General features: G+C 40.6%; 1 protein-coding gene across 2 annotated transcripts in view; it reads right to left on the reverse strand.

Moving 5' to 3' along the window:
* stk40 (serine/threonine kinase 40) overlaps window positions 1-24908 on the reverse strand; it is a 73251-nt gene that overhangs the window by 21903 nt on the left and 26440 nt on the right. For both annotated transcript variants that reach the window (XM_060847370.1, XM_060847371.1), the window contains exons 6-7: window positions 24742-24794; window positions 4765-4880 (exon numbers count right to left, since the gene is read on the reverse strand). In XM_060847370.1, coding sequence (XP_060703353.1) covers window positions 4765-4880; window positions 24742-24794 — 169 coding nt within the window. The remainder of the gene's footprint in view (window positions 1-4764; window positions 4881-24741; window positions 24795-24908) is intronic.

Here is a 24908-nt window from a genome sequence, read left to right on the forward strand (position 1 = left end):
CTAATGAATCTCACTTTCCTCAACATTAAGCTCTTGTCCACCATTTCCCAGATTTTCCATATACTGACCCAAAGCCACATGTTTTGACATCAGTTGGCAGGGCTGAGACAATCATGTCAACTTTGTGATCTTTTGTTGGGAAGGCAGTATGATAGAACAATGAATATCCAAGCCCAATTCCTCCAACAGCCAATAATCATGGTCAGTCTCAAGTGCCTTTGTTGATCTTACAGATAATCAGATGATTGTGATGCAAATTCCAACAAGCATAACTCAAATAATGGATATAGAGAAAATGAAAACCATGTCTAACACTGCGAGTAACAACAGATATGCACAAATGCTTGGTACGTTATATTACAGAATTGGTGTCAGTGATGAACTTGGGGCTCAATGCCACACCATATAGATAATCTAAGTGAAACTGACCAATGACCACTGGTATCCAACATCACATCTGCTTTTTTTGGCTTCCCAACTATTTTGTAGAAAATTGTGTAATTTGACACATCCACTGCAGAGAAAAAAAAGTTTTATAACACACACTTATCACATCTTGTTTATAAAAGATGAAGGAATGCTATCACAACAATTTGCTACATCCAGATTCTACTCAATTATTATGGCGGTGCACTGCTGCTCATTCAAATCCCATCGACTGTCATGACCAGAAAGCCGTCACGTCAGTTTCTGACACCTAACTAGTTTATAGAAAGCCGATTACTCCGTTAGTTAACAGCTGGTTCTTGATTGATTTTGTTTTTAGATTCACACATTCTCAAAATGTCAGCGTTGCTGGTGAGACCAATATTTCTTGCCCATCCCTCAATTATCTGAATATGGAGGTGAGACCAGAGCATTGAAATGCTGTAGCATGGTAGGTCTTTAGCCAAACAACGTGGCTTCCTCAGCTATTTCAGCAAGCAATCTAGAGTCAACAACGGCATGTATTTGGCATCACATACAGACGAACTGAATTGATACCTCAAATTTTTTTTTTAAAATATTACTTGTTCATGGGCAGTTGACTTTGGTGGCCATCAACACTTCAGACCAGGAAGCAGTTTCAGTTTATAAAATGTTTCTCCAAAACTTGTAAATATATACCATCACTTAGGGAATTACAACTGACCAAGCAGATAGTGAACAAGAAATGCCCATTTCCAGCTGACTTAGTCTGACATACTATGCTCAAGGCTTGGTCTATGTACTTGTTCGAAATCTAATTTATTGTTCAAATTATTGAGATTTAATTTGCTTTGCAAGGTTAGAGCGATTAAACTGATGGCTGCTCTTTTGTTTGACAGGTAAACATGGTACACCGCCATATTTGCAATCCTCTTAAAATCTACATGACAATAGTTACACATCAACTAGCCCCAAAACTGTGAAGTTAACATACAAATTGTGATAAACATTCATAAATACACCTATCCAAACGTGAAGATTCTCCTACTGCTTACTTAAATTTACTAATGCAATACTGAGTTGCAGAGAGCTGAAGGTCCAAGATTCAAAAACTCTAGCTTTTACACGATTTACTAATTTCATCGAAATGGCAAGACAAAGGCTGCCTTACTATCATGGTTAAGTCAGGGCAACAGAGAGAAAGAACAATTCTGCTCCCTAAAGCCACTGTTCGGGTAAATATCAGTGTTGGCTGCAATGTTTTCCCACTGCTTGTCACCACTTACTATTAAGGCTTTGATGAAATACTGTCCATTAGGAAACCAGTTAGAAATCTTGAGCAAATATATTCAGAACAGAAGGAAAGAAATGGAGTGGGGAAAGGAGGAATACTGAGCAGCCACAACTCAAACACTAACAACATAATTTCCTTCAAACAATTTGGAAAGGAAAAGCAGTATTATCACAACCCAAAACAGGAGTCAAGTGCTTTTGAGGGTGATGGGAAAAAAAATTGATAAAAGCTTCATAAAGAAGGTAAATTGTTGACAATTCAAAATAGTAATCCAATTAAACATATTGTTGCTATTTGACCAGCCTAAACATACTGTTACATCATGTCAAGTACACAAAATACAAATCAAATCCTATTTCAAGTTACTGCTGCAAGATTGCAGAATTAAGATTGGTAACAAGACTAAGCTGAAGAGGCTGGATGCCATTTGGTGTTGTATCAACAGTACCACATTAGAATTTAGAAAAACGCACACTCCATTCCTGTCATTGTGAATTGTGAAGGTGAACAAGGAAAAGCTTGCAAGCTGAGAGAAAGTGTAGAGTGCAGATACTGAAGGGTGAGTCAAGAAGTGTGGCACTGGAAAAGCACAGCAGGTCAGGCAGCATCCAAGGAGCAGAAAAGTTGATATTTCAGGCATAAGTCCTTCATCAGCGTGGAAGCTGCCAATTTCTTGGAGAATATTGCTGTGTAAGAAAACAAACATTGCAGTATAACCCAACCAGTCATACATGCGATGCCAGCCCCACACTGTATAGTTGACTTGAGTGTTCATTAATGCATTCAGCCACAAAGAAAATCAATTCAAGACATTGCACTGCAAACCTTTGGACAACTAGAGATGCAAAACAACTCAGCTTTGGTAGCAACATTGGCATACCAAGAAACATATGATAAAAGCACAACAAAAAGTTAGAACAATCAGAAAAATCACAGATTTAATTCCCACCATGCCCGGTGAGCTATCACCTGAAGTGTGACAACTGGTTTCAGTATTTGTGGAAGAGAAGCAGCCAAACTCCATATTCTGGTCACTTACCAATGACTCGATGGAGGAAACTGCACAGATGCGAGTCTCAAAATAAAAGAGCAAATCAAGTTCAACTGCAATATCCCCTCTCCTCCTTGGCTCTTGTGCAATGCTGGCGTTTTATTGCCTATCCTGAAGTTTTCCTTATTAACTTGTTGGATCATTTCAGAGGCAAAAGGTCAAGCACTCCTGTGGGAGTGAGGTCACATACCAACCAAGTTGGATATGGACAGATTTTCATCTCTGAACGACATGAGTGAACAGGAGAGGTTTTTACACCAATTTAACAGTTTGATGATCATGAATGAGACAAACCCGGAATTCCAGACTAAATTAACAAAATTTAAATTTCATCAGCTGCCATAATGTTTCAAGTCACATCTGTGAACATCTGGATTACCCAGGGTTATCAGTTGTCAGAAGACCTGAAACACTCTTGTAACCAAGAATCGCACTATTACAGCACTAATGCGGATCTACAGTGAATTGCAAGTACCTCTACACTACTTCAAGTAGAAAGAATAATTAAACTGCTGATGAATAGAAACATTGGTATTCCACACATTTTCTATCATCATCAATACCACTAACCAATACAATTGCAGCAAATATCTGAAGTAACCTCAGCATTTAAGTATTCAGTCTGGCTGGTACATTCATGTTGAAGTTCTCTTTCCAAACTTTTAACTCACTGAGCTGCTCCACTTCAAAACCCTCTCCTTTCCACTCAGTTACCATAACTGTAACACCAAGCTACCCAGGCTCTTTATGGCCACACCACCACTACTGACCCTCTCACACAGAATCTTGTTTGTTCTCTCCACCCCCTCTGCTTCGCTGACGTTTCAAACATGATTCATGTGACCTGCTCTAAAGTCTGCCTGACACAAAGTTTGGTGGTTTGAAACAATCAAAAGAAGAGTTCATTTTATAGAGAAGGCTGTGCAAGGTATTACGTTGCATGACAATGGTTGCAGATCCTGAGTTTTAAAAAAAAAGACTGCCTCCAAAAAGGTCCCTACAAGAGCTTGTAGGTATCAGATTTCAAACAGTTTGCACTATAAATTGTCTATTTATTTCAAACATAAAAGGGAGTTGAGGACGAGTCAAGCTAAATATCAGCAGTTTTTTTTCCCTAGATGAAAGTTTGTATGTTTCATATGGCTTTGAGTGTAAGATGGCAGAGAAAGTCAGTTGGCTTTCTATTGGTTTACAAACTTCTCACTAAACCAAGGAACACAGACAGTAGTTCTAGGAGGTTAGCAGTGTGAAGTTGTGATATTTTGCAAGGTCCAGCATCCGGATGCAGAAGGGAGACTAGTTGAAATGATACATTCAGCAGCCATCTCAAAGATCTGGGGAAATTTGTCCTGTAAAGCTTGGAAAAAGCAGCAACAGAAACAGATTTACTATTATCCAGGCGTTTAAGAAGCTCCTAAAACTGATCAAAGTACCTTGGAATAGTCATTCAAAATTAATACTCAGCAAAGTGGAGTCATAGAAACTCACTGAAGGATGGGTCCTGGACTGTTTGCTTTAAAAGAGTGTAATTTACAGAGTGTGTTTCAAAAATAAGTTCAGGAAAAAAAAACTTTTATCATTACTGCTTTTAGTCAGTACAGATTTTAAAACATGAAATCCTGTGTATTTTTTCAACAGGAAATTCAAATCTCTTCAAAAGAGTTATAGGTCTCGACAAGAACTGAAAATTTGAATATTCATATCTGAACTAGGATGAAGACCTCTTTTCAACAGCAAGAAAGGTACTTCCTCACATTCTCATACATCTGTTTTGCCACTTGTTAAAACATCTAGATGATAAATATGATTACAGTACAGAAACACTTTAGTGGAAGCTGGAAGGACTGAATAACAGGAAAAAATAGTGGGTGTAGTGACTGGAGAAGGCTTTCCTGTCTCATATTGCTATACTCAGTAAACACTGATGCAAGAACACAGGCAGCCTTAACATTGCAAACCACCCACTCTCCTGCCAACAGTATATAGTCATCAGACAGAATTGGGAACTCACCACTCAGAACATCAGGGCTAATGTAGGCAGGGCTCCCCCGCTGATCTTTCAGTAAATCATCCTCACTAACTAGATGCTTTCCAAGACAGAAGTTAGTGATGGTGATTCTGTGCGTCCTATGGGCAAAAGAAATAAAAAAAAAGAGTAAGTGTGCACCAAACGTATTTTTTTCAAAGCACTGAAGGTGGAGAACAGAAAGGAGACCAGAGAAGCAAGTTAGAAGTAGCCTGCTTTTAAACAAGCTGTAAAATAAGCCATGAACATCTATTTTTTTTTCTGAGAATGAGAATTTGACATTCCTACAACCAGCTTCACAAATAGAAATACCAAATGTCAGTGTCTAAGCAGTATATGTAGATTATATCATGTATTATACAGTAATGATGTTTTCTGTGGACAAATCAGGAAGTTGTTGAATCAGTAGATTCTCTACATCAATAATGCAGTTGGTTACAGCCAACACCCTCCAAGAAGACAAGTTGATCAAATGCACAACTTTGCACATTAACACACTATAATCCTTTGGAAAGATTGTTGAGCATATCATAATACTAACAGCACTTTTCAATTAACTTAACTTGTTGCACACCACGTACAACCCCCAAAAAATTAATGGTAAAAAAGATTACATAAATATTGTCTCAATTTTATCTTGAAAAACAGCCAACAGCAAACCAAGATCAAGGCTGAAGTTTGCCACTGAACAACTGGACTAAAACAACAATTCTAGGATCAAAAGACACAGCAAAGCAACTTCAGAGAAACTTCAGCTCTGACTTGAAACATTAGTCTGTTTTCTCTCTCTTCATGGATGCTGCCTGACCCACTGTGATTTCCAGTATTTGTAGTTTTCAGTACAGATTCCAAATCAACAGCAATTTGTTCCTACTCCTTCAGAAAAAGCAGCCAATTTAAAAAAAACCTACCCCTTGCATTTTCAGGACATTTTGATAGGAGATACTTCAAGTTGAAGGTTATGAAGGTGGGTTGGGGGAGAAAGAGGGGTAGCTGAGAGTGCGATAGGTGCCACACCCTAACCACCCAAAGCCTGTAGGAAGAACGCCTCATCTTCTGCCATGGGACGCTCCAACCACATGGCAACAATTTGAACTTCACCAGTTTCCTGATTTCTCCATCAGCCCCCACCCCATTATTCAGATCCAACCTTCTAAGTCAGCACTGCCTGCGGCCGGTCATACCTGTCCATCTTCCTTCTATGCCACCTATCCACTCTACCCTCCTCTCTGACCTATCACCATTACCTCTACTTCTACCTCCAACTACCTTCCCCGCTCCCACCCACCCCTACTCACCTCTCATTTATCTCTCCACCCCCTTGCCTCACAAGCCTCATTCCTGATGAAGGGCTCTTGCCCAAAACGTCAACTTTCCTGCTATTCTGCCTGACCTGCTGTGATTTTCCAGCACCACACTCTCGACTCTGATCTCCAGCATCTGCAGTCCTCACTTACTTCAGTGAATATGGACCTAACTGATCCAGTCACTCTTCATACATCAGGCTTGTCATCCCAGGAATCAGTCTGGTAAACCTCCTTGCACCTCCAACATAAAAGGAACATTCTTCCTCAAATAAGGAGGCCAAAGCTGCACACAATACTCCAGGGTGTTATCTCAGCAAAGGCCCTTGGCAATTACAGGAAGGCATCCTGTACTCAAATCCTTACACGTAGAAGACGAATGGACTATTTGCCTTCTTCACAGCCCACTAATTTGCATGCTTACTTTCAACAACTAGCTTACAAGAACACCCAGGCTTACAAGAGTGCACCTCACTCTTTCCCAATCTACTGCCATTCAGATAATGATGATCTTCTTGTTACAATTACCAAAGTAGATCATCTAATTTATCCACATGATACTTCATTTGTCATGCATTTGTCCATTCACTCAAATTTTGTCCAAATCACATTGAAGCATCTCTGCATTTTTCTCACAGTTCACCCTTCCAACCAACGTTGTCTTGTCTGAAAAGTTCTCTTTTAGTTCCCTCATCTTAATCATCAACATATAGATATCATGAAGAACTGGGGTGCAGGCATGAACTTCCTGTTATACCCCACGAATCATTGACTATCACTTGTAAAAAGACCTGGTTTATCCTTTTTTTTTGTTTGCCTGCCAATTAGTTCCTTATATATGTCAGTATAGTATACCCAGTCCTAAGGATTTATGTTCCACATTCCAATCTTTGACGTGGGACCTTATCAAAAGTCTTTTTAAAGTCCAAGCAAACCATATCCACTGGGTTCCCCTGACCAACTCTAGTCTAATTACACCCTCGAAAAATTCCAGTACATTGTTCAGTGGTTAGCACTGTTGCCTCTCAGCGCCAGAGACCCGGGTTCAAGTCCCGCCTCAGGCGATTCTCTGTGGAGTTTGCACATTCCCCCAGTGTCTGCGTGGGGTTCCTCCGGGTGCTCCCGTTTCCTCCCACAATCCAAAAATGTGCAGGTTAGGTGAATTGGCCATGCTAAATTGCCCAGAGTGTTAGGTGAAGGGGTAAGTGTAGGAGAATGGGTCTGGGTGGGTTATGCTTCAGCGGGTCGTTGTGGACTTGTTGAGCCGAAGGGCCTGTTTCCACACTAAGTAATCTAATCTAATCTATGAAGCATGATTTCCCCTCTGTAAATCCATGGCAATCCTGTCACTGTTTCCAAGTGCACAACTGTAAAATTTTCTCTGATGAACTCTAAACCATTAGAGCATTTCTCCAAATCATTTCAATAACAGCTCATTGCTGAACTGAGCGCTAGTGTCAATGATTTTGAAACTTACTTTGAGATCTCATGGTTTCATCCTACTTAAGCTCCTCTAGCCCTACAATACTCAAACGCATACACAAGCTAAAATTAGTGGGATATTCCAAGTTTCTCATGCCATTAGTTGTGGTTGTGCCTCGTCTCCAAGCTCTGAAATTCACATCCTCGACAGCACTCCTCTGTTAAAGTGCTTGATCACAGCTCTTTACATGGCTCAGTTTTAAAAGTCTGTGTGAATGAGAGGGTTTTTTTTATTATAGGTATACTCTCAAATCCAGCTACCTAAAAACAACGGACATTTAAAAACATTTTGTTTTCATTTTAAACGGTGCTCATGTAGGAGGAGGTATGAAGGAGTTAGTACACCTAATCCATGAGAAGTGAATTAATGTCAGCAGCAACATGGCCATTATCCTGAAATGCTTTCCCTCTTTCCCCTATTATCTGGGTTAAGGCATTTCAATTTGAATTAACAATGCTCAAATGGGTTTTTTTTCTGGAAACCTGCAAGCTCTGAAATTTTGAATGGCTTGATCTCAAGGCTCCCAGATTTGAGAGAGTGCACCTGTACATAAAAGAGCCACCACATAAAATTAAAATGCAGGTTTGTCATTTGGGAAGCCTTTTGAAAGTGGAGAGAGATTAGGAAGTTGGAAATGTCTTAGGAAGAAAATTTCATAGTTCAACAGATTACTGACACTTCTACCATTATGATTGATGGGAGGAAGCCAGGAACTTTTGGACGAAAGCAGCCAACATCAAGTAGGTCAACGGAGGGACAGAAAGGTGAACGGAGGACAAGAGGATTCCCAACCATCCTCATGTCAGCCTGCTGGGAGCAGGAAGCCAATCAAGAAAATGGCCAGCGAGTAGAATTGAATAGCAGAATAAGGCTAGGAAATTACAGAGGTGCTCTGGATTAATTAAATCTTCATATTGGATGGAGCTCAAGTGGCAAACAAAGAGGCAGAGAAGTCAAGCTTGCAGATGGTGAAGACAAGAATGGATAAAAATTACTAAAGGCAATAAGGTATACATGGGAGAAGCAGGTATTATGGTAGAAACAGATGGTGTCAGTCATGGATACAACATGAAGTTTGAAGCTCAGCTCAAGGTTGCGAACAGTCTGAGCAAACAGCAGGGAAAATATTAGAACAGATTTTCTGGCATCCACTACTACCATCAAACAAGCAGTCACCAAGGGTCATTACATAAATGTGAAATAGAAAGGTTGAATAAGAGAGAATGAAGTCAATTTTCTGATCATATGGGGAAAACGCAAAATCAGATGTAGGTCACATGACAAAAGTGAAGCAACAGAGCGAGCAGATCAGAAATCTTCAATAAAGACAAAGGGGTAAATGCATTTTGACTCCAAGTGTCATTCTAAAAGGTGTGAGTAGGATAAAAATGTGCTGTAAAGATTGAAGAGATAATCACGGTGTCAGATGGCAATGGCACATGAATGGGACAATCACTGTGAACTCAATTACAGCTGTTTTAAAAAGGAGGGAATCCAACACTGTGGTTAAAGAGACGCCTGACATTTTTTCCATAATAGTGCAGGCAACACCCAAAGAACTGAACCTTAGCATGAGTCAGTGCCTTCAGGAAATGAGGATTTTTAAAAAATTGAACATTTTTTCCATCTTTTAGCTTCTCAAATACAATTTCACATTTCTTAGCAGACTGACTAGATCGTTAACCAGATATATATATCTCTTTGGTTCAAACATCCAACTAACAAAATACATCCACAGGCTAAAAAAGAAAACTTAACCTTTGCTTGAACTGGTTGCAACAATTTTTAATGCATCCTGATGTCGATTTAATTTGAACTGTGGGAATATGCTTCCTTGCAACAATCTTGAGTAAAAGTTAACTTCAGTCTGCAAGAAACAGAAGTCTGAAGTGTTTGAGGACATTCATGCTCTCGTCTTGCTCCATCAGAAAGAACATGAACAGAAACTAACAGCGCCCTCAAATCTCTGTCACTCGCCTTCCTGCCAAAGATTTACCACTTCACATATGAACTTGATGAGAAAATTCCTGACAAATGAGCTCCATCTGAAATATTAAGCAGGATTCCCCTTTCAGAAGTTGAGCATTGCTGACACATTACGAAAAGCACACATTAATGAACTGCATTGTTTCTATAGTTCTATGTTGCAAATATATCTACAAGGGAAAGCCAGTTACCCTCAAAGTCTAAGCAAATTAATTTTCAAGAGGGTAACCTAAATAAAGTTCTTAGTCATAAACTATGAACACTATTAAATCTCCCTTTAATCTGCTGTGCTAAGGAGAACTAGCCCAGCCCCTCTGGTCTCTCTATATTAAAAGAAACAATTCAAACAGAACTGTGATTAGAATTTGAATAAAATGTCATGGAACATGTGCCCATGTGAGTTGTACAACACCCAGCAGTGCCACAACAGACTGTCCGAGTTTAAGCTAAGCCTGTAAGTCAAGGGTCAATATAATGCATAGATGTCTGAACTTTCCACCCAAACAGCATTTCCAATAAGCTAAGTAATCCTAATGATTACAAAAGGCTATAATACTGCACCCAATAGCACTAGCTGCGAGGGTGAAGATTGGAGGCAGGTTTGGTATGGTGGCTCAGTAGGTAGCACTGCTGCCTCACAGCTCCAGGAACCTGGGTTTGATTCCTGCCTCGGGCAACTATCTGTGTGAAGTTTGCACATTGTGTGAGGAAACTCATGCAGACACAGGGACAATCTAAAGATGTGCGGGCTAGGTTAATTGGCCATGTTAAATTGCTCAGCGTATTCAGGAATATATACGTTAGGTGCATTAGTTAGGGGTAAATGTAGAGTAATAGGGTAGGGGAATGGGTGTGGGTGATTTACTCTTCGGAGGGTCGGTGTAGACTTGTTGGGCCAAATAGCCTGTCTCCACACTGTACAGAATCCATGATTCAAACTAACTTGTGATGGAAGCTCATAATTGAAACGTCCTTCAACCAAGGGAAACTTATACCAGGCACATCTTGGTATGAACAATGCAATAAGAACTACTGTTAGGTCCCTACAATGGCTTAAGGTCATCACATGAACAAACCTTTCCAAGAACAATAGACTTAATTTGGCAATTCTACGGTAGTACTGTTTTGAAAGCCTGGAACAGGTACACATCAGTCAGCAGCTCAAACCACAGATGGCTACAATTAAACTCGCATATGTGACTCACCTTTCAGCAATGCCCCACCACAATAACAACCAGCACCAAATATAGACCAACAGCCTGAAGCTAAATTTGTATTTCCAAACACGAGTCTGGTAAAGATTAGGGAAATGATAAACACATATGGAAAGGATTTCATAGAATACGTATTTGATTACAGAACCTAAATATTGCAAGGGTGGATCACTGCAAAATAGAAGGACATTATAATCAACAGTCCCCAGCACCTGCCCCCAACCTTCAACCTACGTAAGTCCTTGCAGTTAGTGGCTATGCATGTAACTCATGGCCAGACAAGTTGCAAGATCCGGTGAAACACCAATAGATACTAATTTACTTTTGCAAATGTCTGCAATTAACCTTGAAGATGAAACGACCAACTGGACTACACTTCATGGGTACTACTCCACTTACATAAAGTTATAACATATTATGCCAAGTTTCAGTATCAAAGCTGCAAAGTATCATTATGTATGCAAACAAAGTCATTCATAGTATCTCGGTTCCAACTTAACTCCGTCAGAGCTCCTCTAGCAGTGTCCAAGACCCAAACATCTTCAGATGCTTCATGAACAATCTTCCCTCAATCACAAGGTCAGAAGTAGTGATGTTCTCTGATGATTGCAATGGTACCTTTCACGACGACTCAGACTCTGAATCAGATAATGTCTACACTAGACCTACACAACATGCAGGCTTAGATTGATAAGTGGCAATGACCATGTCATGACTAAGAAAGATTATCTTCCAACAAGAGAGAATCCATCATCCCTTGACATTCAGTGGCACTGCCATTGCTGAACTCCCCATCGACATCCTGAGGGTTACCACTGAGCAGAAACATGATCAGTAATTTAAATACTGACTACAACAACAGATCATAGCCTACAAATTCTGTGGCAAGTAACTCACTACCTGACTCCACAGAGCCTGGACGACATCTGTGAATGCACATGTCACATGGATGATATTCCATGAAATCAATAAAATCTGAAGGAGTTGTACAGGCTAAACAGACCAAAAGACAGGCTCAAATCTTACTTTACATCATCTGCGCACCAGGGCTTTGCCTGAAAATTATTTGCTTTTGGGAAGGGGGCACACATAGCAGAGAGGAGTGAATCTACTTGAAAAATTTAAGTCATTTCAAAAACCAGCAAGTTATGACAAATATTATAACATTTGAGGCATGCAACTTAACCACACATCATATCCAACTCTCAAACAATGGGCTGTGGATGCCGCCAGAATTGCAAGGCACAGCACAGAAATTCTTAATGTACATTAATGTAATTCATTTTAGGCTTACTATGCCTACATCCAAATAGTGTTGTATATGAACACATTGCAAAATAAATAATAGACAGGATTTCTAAAATAAGGAATTCTAACTTTAGCTCCACAGATTGATTTTAATTTGGAGGTGGGGACAGAGAGACATTCAGGCAGGAAGGAAAGAAAAGGGAAATGCAACTGCAATGACATCATTCCATATAACCCAAGTCACATTTTCCCATCACCATGCTATTCCTGATATGTGCTCAGGTCTAAAAAGAAAGCCAAGTGTTGCACTGGTATTCTTGATCTCTGATCAATGGTCCATATTGAGGTCGCATGTTTCGACCAGATAATGGGGCTTCCAGAATTAGCCAATGTCACCAGAAGAAGGATGCAATCTAATACAGACACACACACACACAACTTGCATGCTGCCTCAAGCTGCTATACAGGATATACATTTGCACTCTCTAGATTATCAATTTATGCCCCTTCTCATCCAACAACACAACTGCTCTCGCTTACAATTCCAAATGCTTATGGCTTGCTGCACTGGTAGAAGTGCTGTACTGCAGAATCTTAAAACAACATGTCACCCCTCACAAGTGGGCAGAAATGTTCCACAGTACTATTCTGCTGGCTACTATTCATTCCTCAATAAGAGACAGATTATCTGTGATAATTCTCACATTGCTGTTTATGAGAGCTTGTTGTGTACAAATTAGATACCATATCTCCTTTATTATAACAGTGAATGGACTTCAAAAGAACCTCAGCAGCTGGAAACTGCATTGTGATGTCTTTTGTGAAAGGCACTATGTAAAGGTCTTTTCTTTTTTCTACCTGCTAAATGGAGTCCAGAGCTTGAGGAAGGCCAGGTGAAAGAAAAAATAATAATAATAATTAATAATAATAATAATAATAATAATAATTTCTCCAGTGCAGATTTCTTAATCAGATTAAAACAGTGAAGATACATAGCATGTTCTTAATAAAGTGACCTAATTGTAAAGCATTGTGCTTGATTCGTTTAGATATTTACAATATAGCAATACTAAAGAACTGCAACAGTGCCTATTTTCAAAATGATTTCTGAAGTTCACAAACCATGCTATGTTTATTACTTCTGGTACCCTCCTCACAGAATATTTCACATATTTTGACAAATTACTTCTGTAGAGGACTTACCAGGGAAAAGCCACAGCGGCCAGGTCTCTGGCACGGAGCCTGTGTTGCTCAGAGGAGAAAGGGGGAGAATGGAACAGCGACAAGGATAGGAGATTCTGTGGTCATGAACAAGACACACTGATGGTAGGTTGTCTCCCAAGGGCCAGGGTCAGGGATGTCTCGAATTAAGTCAACTGGATTCTTAAGGGGGAGGGGGAGCAGTCAGAGGTCATGGTGCATATTGGCACTAATGACATAGCTAGGAAAAGAAGATGTGAAAAGTGAATATAGGGAGTTAGGTTGGAAGCTAACAGGCAGGACGAGCAAAGTAGTAATCTCAGGATAGCTACTGGTTCCACAGGCTGGTGAGGTTAGGGACAGACAGTAAGTGCAAATGAACAAATAGTTGCAGGGCTGGTGGAGGAAAGAAGGCTTCAGATATGTGGATCATTGGGATACCTTCTGGGGAACGTAGGACCTGTATAAGGAGGATGGGTTGCACCTGAACTGGAGGGGCACCAATAACCTGTGTGGGAGCTCTTTGGGATGGTTTAGACTAGTTTGACAGGGGTATGGGAACCAGAGCGATGGATCAGAGGATAAGTAGTAGTTGAACAGGCAAATGCAGAGGTTCTGTGAGGAAGGATAGACAGTTGGTAGGGCAAAGTTGGAGGCAGTGTGATGGTTTGCAGTGTGTCTATTTTAACACAAAAAGTGATGACCTTACAGCATGGATCAGTAGTTGGAGGGATGATGTTGTGGCCATTACGGAGATCTGGATATCACATGGGCAGGAATGATTGATGGATGCTCCGGAGTACAGATGTTTCAAAAGGAATAGGGAGGGAGGTAAAAGAGGTGAGGGGGTGGTATTGCTGATCAGGGATAGTATCACAGCTGCAGAAAGGGAAGCCATCAAACAGCATTTGTCTACTGAGTCATTATGGATGGAAGGTAGAAACAGGAAAGGAGCAGTCACTTCTTTAGGAGTTTTCTACAGAGACACAGAGGAGCAGACTGGGAGGCAAATTTTGGAAAGGTGCAGAAAACAGGGCTGTTGTTAAAGGTGACTTCAACTTCCCTAATATTGATGGGAACCTCCTTAATACAAATAGTTTGGATGGAGCAATTTTGTCACGTGTATCCGGGAAGGATTCCTGACTCAATAGGTACATAGGCCAACTAGAGGGGAAGCCAAATTGGATTTGGTGCTTGGCAATGAACCAGGCCAGGTGGCAGATCACTATCACAGAAATGCTGTCCCACCGAGAGATCACAATTCCTTGATCTTTACTATATTCAAGGAGAGGGATAGGAGCAGATGGTATGGGAAGGTATTTAATTGGGGGAGGGGAATTACAATGCTATTAGGCAGGAACTGTAGAGCACAAATTGGGAGCAGATATTCTCAGGGAAATGCATGACAGAAATGTGGAGGTTGTTTAGGGAGCATTTCTTCTGAGTGTTATATAGATTTGTCCCACTGAGACAAGGAAGGGATGGTAGGGTGAAGGAACCTTGGATGACAAGAGATGTGGAACACCTAGTCAAGAGAAAGAAGGAAGCTTAAGGCTGAGGAAGCAAGGATCAGGCAGGGTTTTAGAGGGTTACAAAGCAGTCAGGAAAGAACTGAAGAATAGATGTAGGAGAACTAGAAGGGGACGTGAAAAAGCCTTGATGGGTAGGATTAAGGAAAACCGCAAGGTGTTCTACACTTGTGCGAGGAACAAGAGGATGGTGAGGTGAGGTGAGCTTGAGGGTAGGGCCAATCAACGATAGTGGAGGGAACTTGTGCCTGGAGTCGGATGAGGTCAGTGAGGTCCTTAATGAATTTTTTGCTTCAGTATTTATTAGTGATAGGGACTTTGTTGTTTGTAAGGACAGTGTCAAACAGGCTGGTATGCTTGAACAGGCTGAGGTTAAGAAAGAAAATGTGCTGGAAATTTAGAAAAATGAGGATAGGTAAGACCCCTGGGCCAGACAAGATATACCCAAGGTTACTGTGGGAAGCGAAGGAAGAGATTGCTGTGCCCTTGGCAATGGTCTTTGCATCCTCACTGTCCACTGTAGTCGTACCAGATGATTGGATGGTGGCAAATGTTATTCCCTTGTTCAAGTAAAGGAAAAGGGATAATCCTGGAAATTACAGACCAGTCAGTCTTACATCAAATTATTGGAGAGGATTCTGAGAGACAAGATTTGCGATTATTTGGAAAAGTTTGATTAGAGATAGTCAGACAGTTTTGTGAGGGGAAGGTCATGCCTAACAAACTTTATTGAATTCTTTGAGAATGTGACAAAAGACATTGATGAAGGTAGAACAGTGGATGTAGTGGAAATGGATTTTAGCAAAATGTTTGATAAGGATCCCACTGGTAGGCACAAACAGAAAATAAGGAAGCATGGGATACAAGGAAATTAGGTTGTCAGGATACAGAACTGGCTAGCCCATAGAAGACAGAGGGTGGTAGCAGATGGAAAGTATTCAGCCTGGAGCTTGGTAACCAGTGGCATTCCAAAAGGGAGCTGCTCTGCTCTTTGTGATTTGATAAATGACTTGGATGACGAAGCGGAAGAGTGGGTTACTAAGTTTTCCGATGACGTGAAGGTTGGAAGAGTTGTGGATAGTGTGGAGGGCTGTTGTAGATTGCAATAGGACACTGAAAGAATGCAGAACTGGGCTGAGAAGTGGCAGGGGGAGTTCAACCTGGAAAAGTGTGAAGTGATTCATTTTGAAAGGTTGAATTTAAATGCAAATTGCACGGTTAAATGCAGGATTCGTGGCAATGTGGAGGAACAGAAGGATCTTGGGGGCCATGTCCATAGATCCTTCAAAAGTTGTCACGTAAGTTGATAGGATTAATAAGGCAGTTTAAGATGTGTTGCCTTTCATTAGCAAGGGGATTGGGTTTAAGAGCTGCGAGGTTATGCTGCAGCTTGATAAAGCGCTGGTTAGACTACACATGGAGTATTGTGTTCAGTTCTGGTCACCTCGTTACAGGAAAGATGTGGAAACTTTAGAGAGGCTCGGGCGTTTCTCATTGGAACAAAGAAGGATGAGTGATGGCTTGATAGAGATGTACAAGATAATAAGAGGCATAGATAGAGTGGACAGCCAGAGACCTGTTCCCAGGACGGAAATGGCTATCATAAAGGGTCATAATTTTAAAGGTGATTAGAAGGAGGTTTTGGGAGACACCAGATATAGGTCCTTTACACAGAGTGGTGGGTGCGTGGAATGAACTGCCAACCACGGTAGTCGAGTTAGATACATTAGGGACATTTAAGCAACTCTTGGATATGTCGGTTAGTTTGATCTTAGAGTGGGATAAAAGGTCAGCACAACATTGAGGGCTGAATACTATGCTGTATTGTTCTGTGTAAGATGGAAAGCCCAGAAAAATCAATGGTGGGGGGGGGGGGGGGGGGGGGGGGTAGAGTAAAAGTGTAAGCAAAAGACTTTCATTCAAGACTTTAGCCAGAAGGGACTTTCTACATCTAAAAGACATTTGATTTGGGATATTACAAGACAAGATTCTAACAGGAAGCTCTGAGCTCATGGACAAACTCTGCGGACCCACTCAAATGTAAACATACTTCTGGCACAATTCTTGAATCAAGACAATAGAAGCAGAATAAAATCACACTGTTAAAGGAACACGATACTCTATCACTGGGAATCAACACTTTTACCCTCTTGAATCCATCCCAAAATCTCTTTCAAAATTCCATCTGAGCCGAATGGAGGAGCTTCGATTCAATGTCTCAGGCTAAAAGAAAGATAAAACAGTAGAAATTGCACCTTGCTAATCAGCAAGTCAGGTCCAGATGCCCAAGATAGAAATCAACTCACCCTCACGTTCATGTTTGTTTAAAAGAGGTGAGACACTGATGGAGCTCCTCAGGGAGCAAATGTGATGCCATAGTGAGCAAAACATTTTAGAATTACTCTGGCTGACACTGATTTAGGGTTACAAACCAAGCAGCAGATTTCCATTAGAACACCGCTTAAGACAGCATTATACTCATTTTGACAAATTCATTGCATTTATTAATCATTAGTTTCAACCAAGTGGGGGAGCTGATTTTGCTGGCCAGCTTGTTTGCAGCCATTTTCATCAGTTATGATATTGCTCTCGCCTGGCTTGGCCCCTTGCCCTGGGTGACCCCTAGCCTGCGAGAACATTCTGAAACAATCACATAACTACTTCTTTTCCCACAATGTTTATCTGCAGACACCTGTTAAGCAAAACTGCAACCCAGCTAGATACCATCAATGGGTGTATGTCGTATCTGGAGTATGCATTGACTCAAGGTCTGAGAACAATAACTCGTTATATACAGTCTTAGGTGAGGCCAACTTCAGACTCTGCCTGGTGTATGCTCACGCAGACTCACTCTTGATTATCATGTGGATCTGTGTCTGATTGAGCAACTGTCAGATCGGCATTGGTTGTACTATTTATATCCGTGGCGATCTGCAGCACTTTGGAGTATCACCTGACTGTACTAAGACAAGGTGTGCTCCCCATGATATCACACAATAAAGTATATCAACGCTCTGAAGTCTGAGTCTGGAGAATCTCTTCAACAGGTCAGTACAACAGTTTTGGTTTAGTTGTGTGACTTCACAACCTAGTTGGAGGAAAGTTATATCACTGATACTGATTTGGAACTGGATCACTTCTTAGCAAGACCAAGTATGGACAGCAATTTTCCTTCCCTTCAGGATATCAATTCATTTGTTTTTTTGTTAAATGATACCCTGACAACTTTAACCAATTTCAGCTTCACTTTTAAATGTGAATTCAAATTCCCAAACAGTCATGAACTTACTTTCTGAACTACTGTTCCAGTCATCACTATTCTTATTATAAAGTTCAAGTGTTCAAGGCAAAAATAAGCTAGTCTATGCTAACTCCTATGCTTAAACTTGCAAATACTCATGACCTGGCCCACATATGAAGAACAGGCATATGGGACTATATGGATGTAGCATGAAATCCCCTAACAGCACTCTGTGTCTTGAGAGGAGACAGAAAAAAAATAAAAATGGAAAAAAATGCTTCCAAAAGAGGTCAAATTTTATTCTTCATTTATAAACAGTGATTGGAGTTTGCAGCATCAAGATACCTAGCATTTTGCAGCCTCTGCCAAAGGGCTCCTGGATGTCTGGTTAAACAAAAAGAAAATTTCATATTGGCGCAATAGAGACTGGTCTTCTGAAGTCGACATTATTTATATTGGTTAGGGGCATAAATATATCATGTTGGAATTTTCACCTTAAAACTTAGAGGAGAATAAACCTATAGTGCAGAGCATGAAGCTGTTGTATAGCCACAGGGAAGAATTTGAACAGAAATACTGGTGACATTGAATTTATCATTGTATCTGAAACCCCTCTATATCCAAAGGTATTTTGAACAGATTCTGTCCCACACAGATCTAGTCCAACTCTTCAAAATGAAAATCATACTCAACAAGACAGAAGTAACAGAATTCAGAAGCAGCAGTTACAATGATGAACTAAAATATTCAAAAGATATGTAACACAAAAGCATTTCAATATGGCACTGCCTTATCACAAAGCAAAAACAGGTTGTTAAATCGATGGCATGCTTTTGAGAAAGAACAGAAGCACTCGTGAGGTCTCATTACTGCTTACAAACTGCCATCACCTTAAACCAAACATTAAATTACATTTATGTAATGTATTTGCACAACTTTCGAAACTGGAATGCTTGAAGTATGCTTCTTGCAGTATCTGAAAGTTTAAAAGCAAATGGGGGAGATGGTAAGGGTGGGAAATAGAAGGTACACGCACACCCCCACATTGGGTAGGACACTTGCTGCTTTAATTGCTCCCTGTGCTGCATTACCCAGAGTTATAAATATGAGCAAGCCTTCTCTTGCGTCAGCACAATTTACACTGCATGAGTCATCCAAGCCATGGTTCCTCTGGCAAACGACTATTGTTTGCTTCTGTTGAAGGGCTCGGAAAACCTCTCCCTTTACACAGGAGGAAGAACTTTAACCCTTCAACTACCTAGTTTTGCTAGCCTCCCATACTACAGAAAAGATTCCTTTCCTTGCCTGTCTCCAAAAACGATCAAAGCAAAGCGCAACATCAGTGTGGAGCTATGTAGACGAACACGGACCAGAAAAAGCCAGATATGCTAAAACAAAAAAAAACTCAACAGTATGCACTCTCAAAATGACATCTTGTCTAAAAGGGTTATGGGAATTTTAGCCATTGCACAATTAAATTGAAATATTCGGGATCAAACACTGAGTGAAACAAAATTATGATAGTGTGTACACTGGCTTCAATTCAGCATTGTGGATAGATATTATTTCCTTTCTTCTTGTAAAGATAATGTGCAATCTGTGTGCGCTCCTCAGCTAACGGCAATTAACTATAAAACTAAGTTGTTCGCTAATTCAATATTGCGTAGAGCAAGATACTCCTGTCGAACTGTTTTCAAAATAAAATACAAAAGTTGACAGGATGCTCAACCTATAAAATGAAACAAAAAGTTGCGAGCTGCTTCTTGTCAGTTAAATTAAAATATCACAAATTTCACAATGAATATCAATGTTCTTTCAATGGATAATCAGAGCAACCAATCAAGCTGCATTCCTAAAGCACTAAATGTAGAAATTTATTCTCATGATTCAGGCATTATCAGTTCTAGACACATTAAAGTGGTTTAAAAATTGCCAGCTACATTCAACTATCTTATTGTTTGTATAAGGATTGGAAAAACAAATTCAAAACATCTGTTCATCCCAAAGTTGAAAACAAAGGCAAAACCAAAAGCAAAGAAAACACCGTCAGGGAACTTGCACATGTGTTGCATAGTATATATTCAACTGTAGGATGAACCTCTGATTTTACCTTACTGAAAGACAACCTTTTGGTGAAATTTAGCACAGATTCCACAGCTATATCAACATAGAACATAGAACAATACAGTGCAAAACAGGCACATTGGCCCTCGACATTGTGCCGACCCGTGAACTATTCTCATTTCGATCCCCTACCCTATCCCAAAATCATCCATGTGCTTATCTAAGGATTGTTTAAATCTCCCTAATGTGGCTGAGTTGACTACATTAGCAGGTAGGGCATTCCACATCCTTACCACTCTCTGCTTAAAGAACCTGCCTCTGACATTAGTCTTAAATCGATCACCCCTCAATTTGTAGTTATGCCCTCTTGTACAAGCTGATGTCATCACTATCTTTCTCTGTCAACCATTTCTGATCATCTTGTATGTCTCTATCAAATGCCCCCTTAGCCGCCTTCTTTCAATGAGAACAGACCCAAGTCTCTCAGCCTTTCCTCATAAAACCTTCCCTCCAGACCAGGCAACATCCTGGTAAATCTCCTCTGCACCTTTTCCAATGCTTCCACATCCTTCCTGTAATGGGGTGACCAGAACTGTACACAATATTCCAAGTGTGGCCGCACCAGCGTTTTGTATAGTTGTAGCAAGACAGTGCGGTTCCGGAACTCAGTCCCTCTACCAATGAATCCTAACACATCGTACACCTTTTTAACAGCACTATCCATCTGGGTGGCAACTTTCAGGAATCTATGCACATGGACTCCAAGATCCCTCTGCACATCCATACTACCAAGAATCTTTCCATTGACCTAGTACTCTGCCTTCCTGTTATTCTTCCCAAAGTGCATCACCTCACATTTAGCTGCATTGAACTCCATTTGCTACATCTCAGCCCAATTCTGCAGTTCATCCAAGTCCCTCTGCAACCTGTAACATTCTTCCAAACTGTCTACTACTCAACAGACTTTAGTGTCATCTGCAAATTTACTATTCCATCCACCTATGCCTGCGTCTAAGTCATTTTTAAAAATGACAAACAGCAATGGTCCCAAAACAGATCATTGCGGCACACCACTAGTAACTGGACTCCAGACTGAATATTTTCCATCAACCACCACTTGCTGCCTTCTTTCAGAAAGGCCAGTTTCTAATCCAAACTGCTAAATCACCCTCAACTCCATGCCTCTGCATTTTCTCCATCAAGCCTATCACGTGGAACCTTATCAAAGGCTTTAATGAAGTCCATGTATACCAACCACGTCAACTGCCCTACCCTCATCTACATGCTTGGTCACCTTCTCTAAAAAAACTCTGAGGTTTGTGGGACACAACCTGCCCTCGATGAAACCATGTTGACTACCTGAAATCAAATTGTTGCTTGCTAGATGATTATAAATCCTACCTCTTATAATCCTTTCCAAAACCTTTCCTACAACAGAAGTAAGGCTCACTGGTCTATAATTATCTGGGACATCTCTGCTGCCCTTCTTGAACAAAAGCACAACATTTGCAATCCTCCAGTCCTCAGGTACTAAACCTGTAGACAATGATGACTCAAATATCAAAGCCAAAGGTTCTGCTATCTCCTCGCTAGCTTCCCAGAGAATCCTCGGATAAATCCCATCTGGCCCAGGGGACTTGTCTACTATCACTCCTATCACTCCTTCTAGAATTGATAATACCTGTGCTTAACTAACCTCTAGTCTAATACCTCGTACCTCATTCTTCTCCTCAACAATATTCTCCTTTTCCTGAGTGAGCACCGATGAGAAATGTTCATTTAGTACCTCTCCAATCTCTACAAGGTCCACACTTAACTTCCCACTTTTGTCTTTGACTGGCCCTACTCCTACCCTAATCATCCTTTTATTCCTCACATACCTATAGAAAGCTTTAGGGTTCTCCTTTATTCTATTTGCTAAAGACTGGTCGTGTCCTCTCTTGGCTCCTCTTAACTCTCATTTAAGTCTTTCCTAGCTAATCTGTAACTCTCCATCGCCTCATCTGTACCATCTTACCTCATCAACATAGAAGGGAAAGAAACCTGAACATTTTTTTCAACAGATGTTAATGTAAAGTTCTATTATGTGCAATTAAAGAACAAGGTTACTTTTGCTTGTTTCTTTATTTCCTTCCTCTTGTGCAGTATAGACACAGCAATTTACACCTATGTAGTATAGGTTCTCTGACAGACTAACAGAGATAGGCAAAAGAAACAATTTAAAATCTCATGGAATACTAGAAACTGTTCTCTTAACAATTTAATAAAAATAATCTTGACTTACTGACTTATTATTATTAAATGCATGCTTTTTAAGGGGGAAGTCTCTCCAACTGTGCAACATTAATAGACGTTATGTAACCTACTGTGGGCAGGAGTAATATTGTGGTTTTCAAAAAGACAGGACTCATGTAAGTGCTCATTTCTTAAAACAAATTGACCATGTAATTGGCAAATTTGCCCAATTTACAGACATGATTAAATACACTTAGCAAGATGTGCATAAGGAACAATGACAGAATCCAAATACAAAACATACTCACTCACAGGACTTAACAATACAGCGGTAAGTATCTTTTGCAAAAGTAAATTGAGTTACATTCATAAAGCATGTGGAAGCAGGTCCAAACTTTCTGTTCTTTTATGGATGCAATGGGGTTATTGTTCCAGGATACTGAACTCAGACTTCACAAATGCAGTCGTCATTTAAATGTGATCTAACTACACGAACTTGCTTTCAATCTTTTGAAAAATGCGAACAAATTAAGACTGACAATTCTGAGTTGCGCAGTACAATACCATATGCTGTACTGAAGGTACATTTCTTTGGCCAAGAATTTCTCGATTAATGCTCAATTATTTTCCATCAATTGATAACTTTGTAATTAAACAATTCTCTACATAGAATGAGTAAGCATTGTGATATTTTTGAGTTGGGATTTTCTTTTTTGCACTGACTTTTGATCAACACATTTTGGACGGCACAGGGGAGGGTGGGAATTGTAAAGATAAGGTAAGAAACAAGGCAAAAAGGGACTGCAGTGACAAGAGAGATCAAACATCAATCCTTATACAAGGGAAAAAAAACTAAATATGTTGAGCTGAATAAACACTTGGTTAAACTGGTCTCACACATCTCCAAGCAACTGATCAGAGAAGACCATTCATTACAATGTTTCCCTTCCATGAAGGGAATGAAAGAAGATGTCAAAACACAAGACCAATCTTCTATCTCTCTCTATAAATATATAGATAGATAGATAGAGAGAGCGAGAGAGAGCGAGAGAGAGCGAGAGAGAGCGAGAGAGAGCGAGAGAGAGCGAGAGAGAGCGAGAGAGAGCGAGAGAGAGCGAGAGAGAGCGAGAGAGAGCGAGAGAGAGCGAGAGAGAGCGAGAGAGAGCGAGAGAGAGCGAGAGAGAGCGAGAGAGAGCGAGAGAGAGCGAGAGAGAGCGAGAGAGAGCGAGAGAGAGCGAGAGAGAGCGAGAGAGAGCGAGAGAGAGCGAGAGAGAGCGAGAGAGAGCGAGAGAGAGCGAGAGAGAGCGAGAGAGAGCGAGAGAGAGCGATATAGAGAGATATAGAGAGATATAGAGCTTTGGTCTTGTGTTTTGACATCTTCTTTCATTCCTAATCAGAAAAAAAACTGCACACTTGCCCTTCATCCATTGACCAGATTTACACTCAGTAATTGGTGGTTTTATTACACATTGCCAGCTCTCATGTTTTTCTCTGCAATGCCTGAACTGCTTCACATGGTCACATGAATTACTGCTTTCAAGTTTCATATTTACACTAGAATACCAAGACTCATGACACTGTTAAGTAGTGACTTATTGGTGCCTCCTGGCTGACTCAAGTCAAACCAGTTACAACTGGTTGCTTTACAGAAACAGCATTACTAAATAAAGAAGCAATGAGATATGGCTATGCATTGTGTTGGACACTAGCGTTTACCTTTCGAGCTGGATTAAAACAATGTTTAGGAGAACAGTTTGAAAATTTCTCCTTATTCACCGCTCATTACCTGCCAGGTGAGAAATCATTTTTAAGTAACTGTAGACCAATCTGTGTGGGTATTGGGACCATAATGGGCGGCACGGTGGCACAGTGGTTAGCACTGCTGCCTCACAGCGCCAGAGACCCGGGTTCAATTCCCGACTCAGGCGACTGACTGTGTGGAGTTTGCACGTTCTCCCCGTGTCTGCGTGGGTTTCCTCCGGGTGCTCCGGTTTCCTCCCACAGTCCAAAGATGTGCGGGTCAGGTGAATTGGCCATGCTAAATTGCCCGTAGTGTTAGGTAAGGGGTAATGTAGGGGTATGGGTGGGTTTCGCTTCGGCGGGTCGGTGTGGACTTGTTGGGCCGAAGGGCCTGTTTCCACACTGTAAGTCTAATCTAATCTAATAATGCACACTTGCTTGCAACTGGCAATCACACACAGAAAGCCACGAGTGACTAATGGGAGAGAAGCAAAACATCAGTGATGCAACAGACTGACCTTTCAAAGCTTTGAGTCAAATTATACCAAGTAAAATAGAAGAGTTTAGAATTAGCAGTGCCAAATCGTATCTAGAAATGCTTAACACAGTAGCCACAGCAAGTGTTACATTCTCCTTGCACTAATATCACTCAACTTGATGAGCCAAGTATTAACACTATATTGATTCAATAACCGATACGTAATCAATTTCAAATTACCTTTTATTTAGCACCATGTTCCCCAGCTTCAGGTCCCTGTGCACAATGTTCTTCTGCAGAAGAAAGGAAAACAAAGATTTTTTCTGTAATTGATCAGCCTTCAGCAATGCAACCTGCTTGAAGCTGAACATAAATTAACTTATAAAAGGTTCACACAGTCAGAAGCT

Source organism: Hemiscyllium ocellatum, chromosome 30, assembly GCF_020745735.1.
Source record: "Hemiscyllium ocellatum isolate sHemOce1 chromosome 30, sHemOce1.pat.X.cur, whole genome shotgun sequence".
NCBI lineage: Eukaryota > Metazoa > Chordata > Chondrichthyes > Orectolobiformes > Hemiscylliidae > Hemiscyllium > Hemiscyllium ocellatum.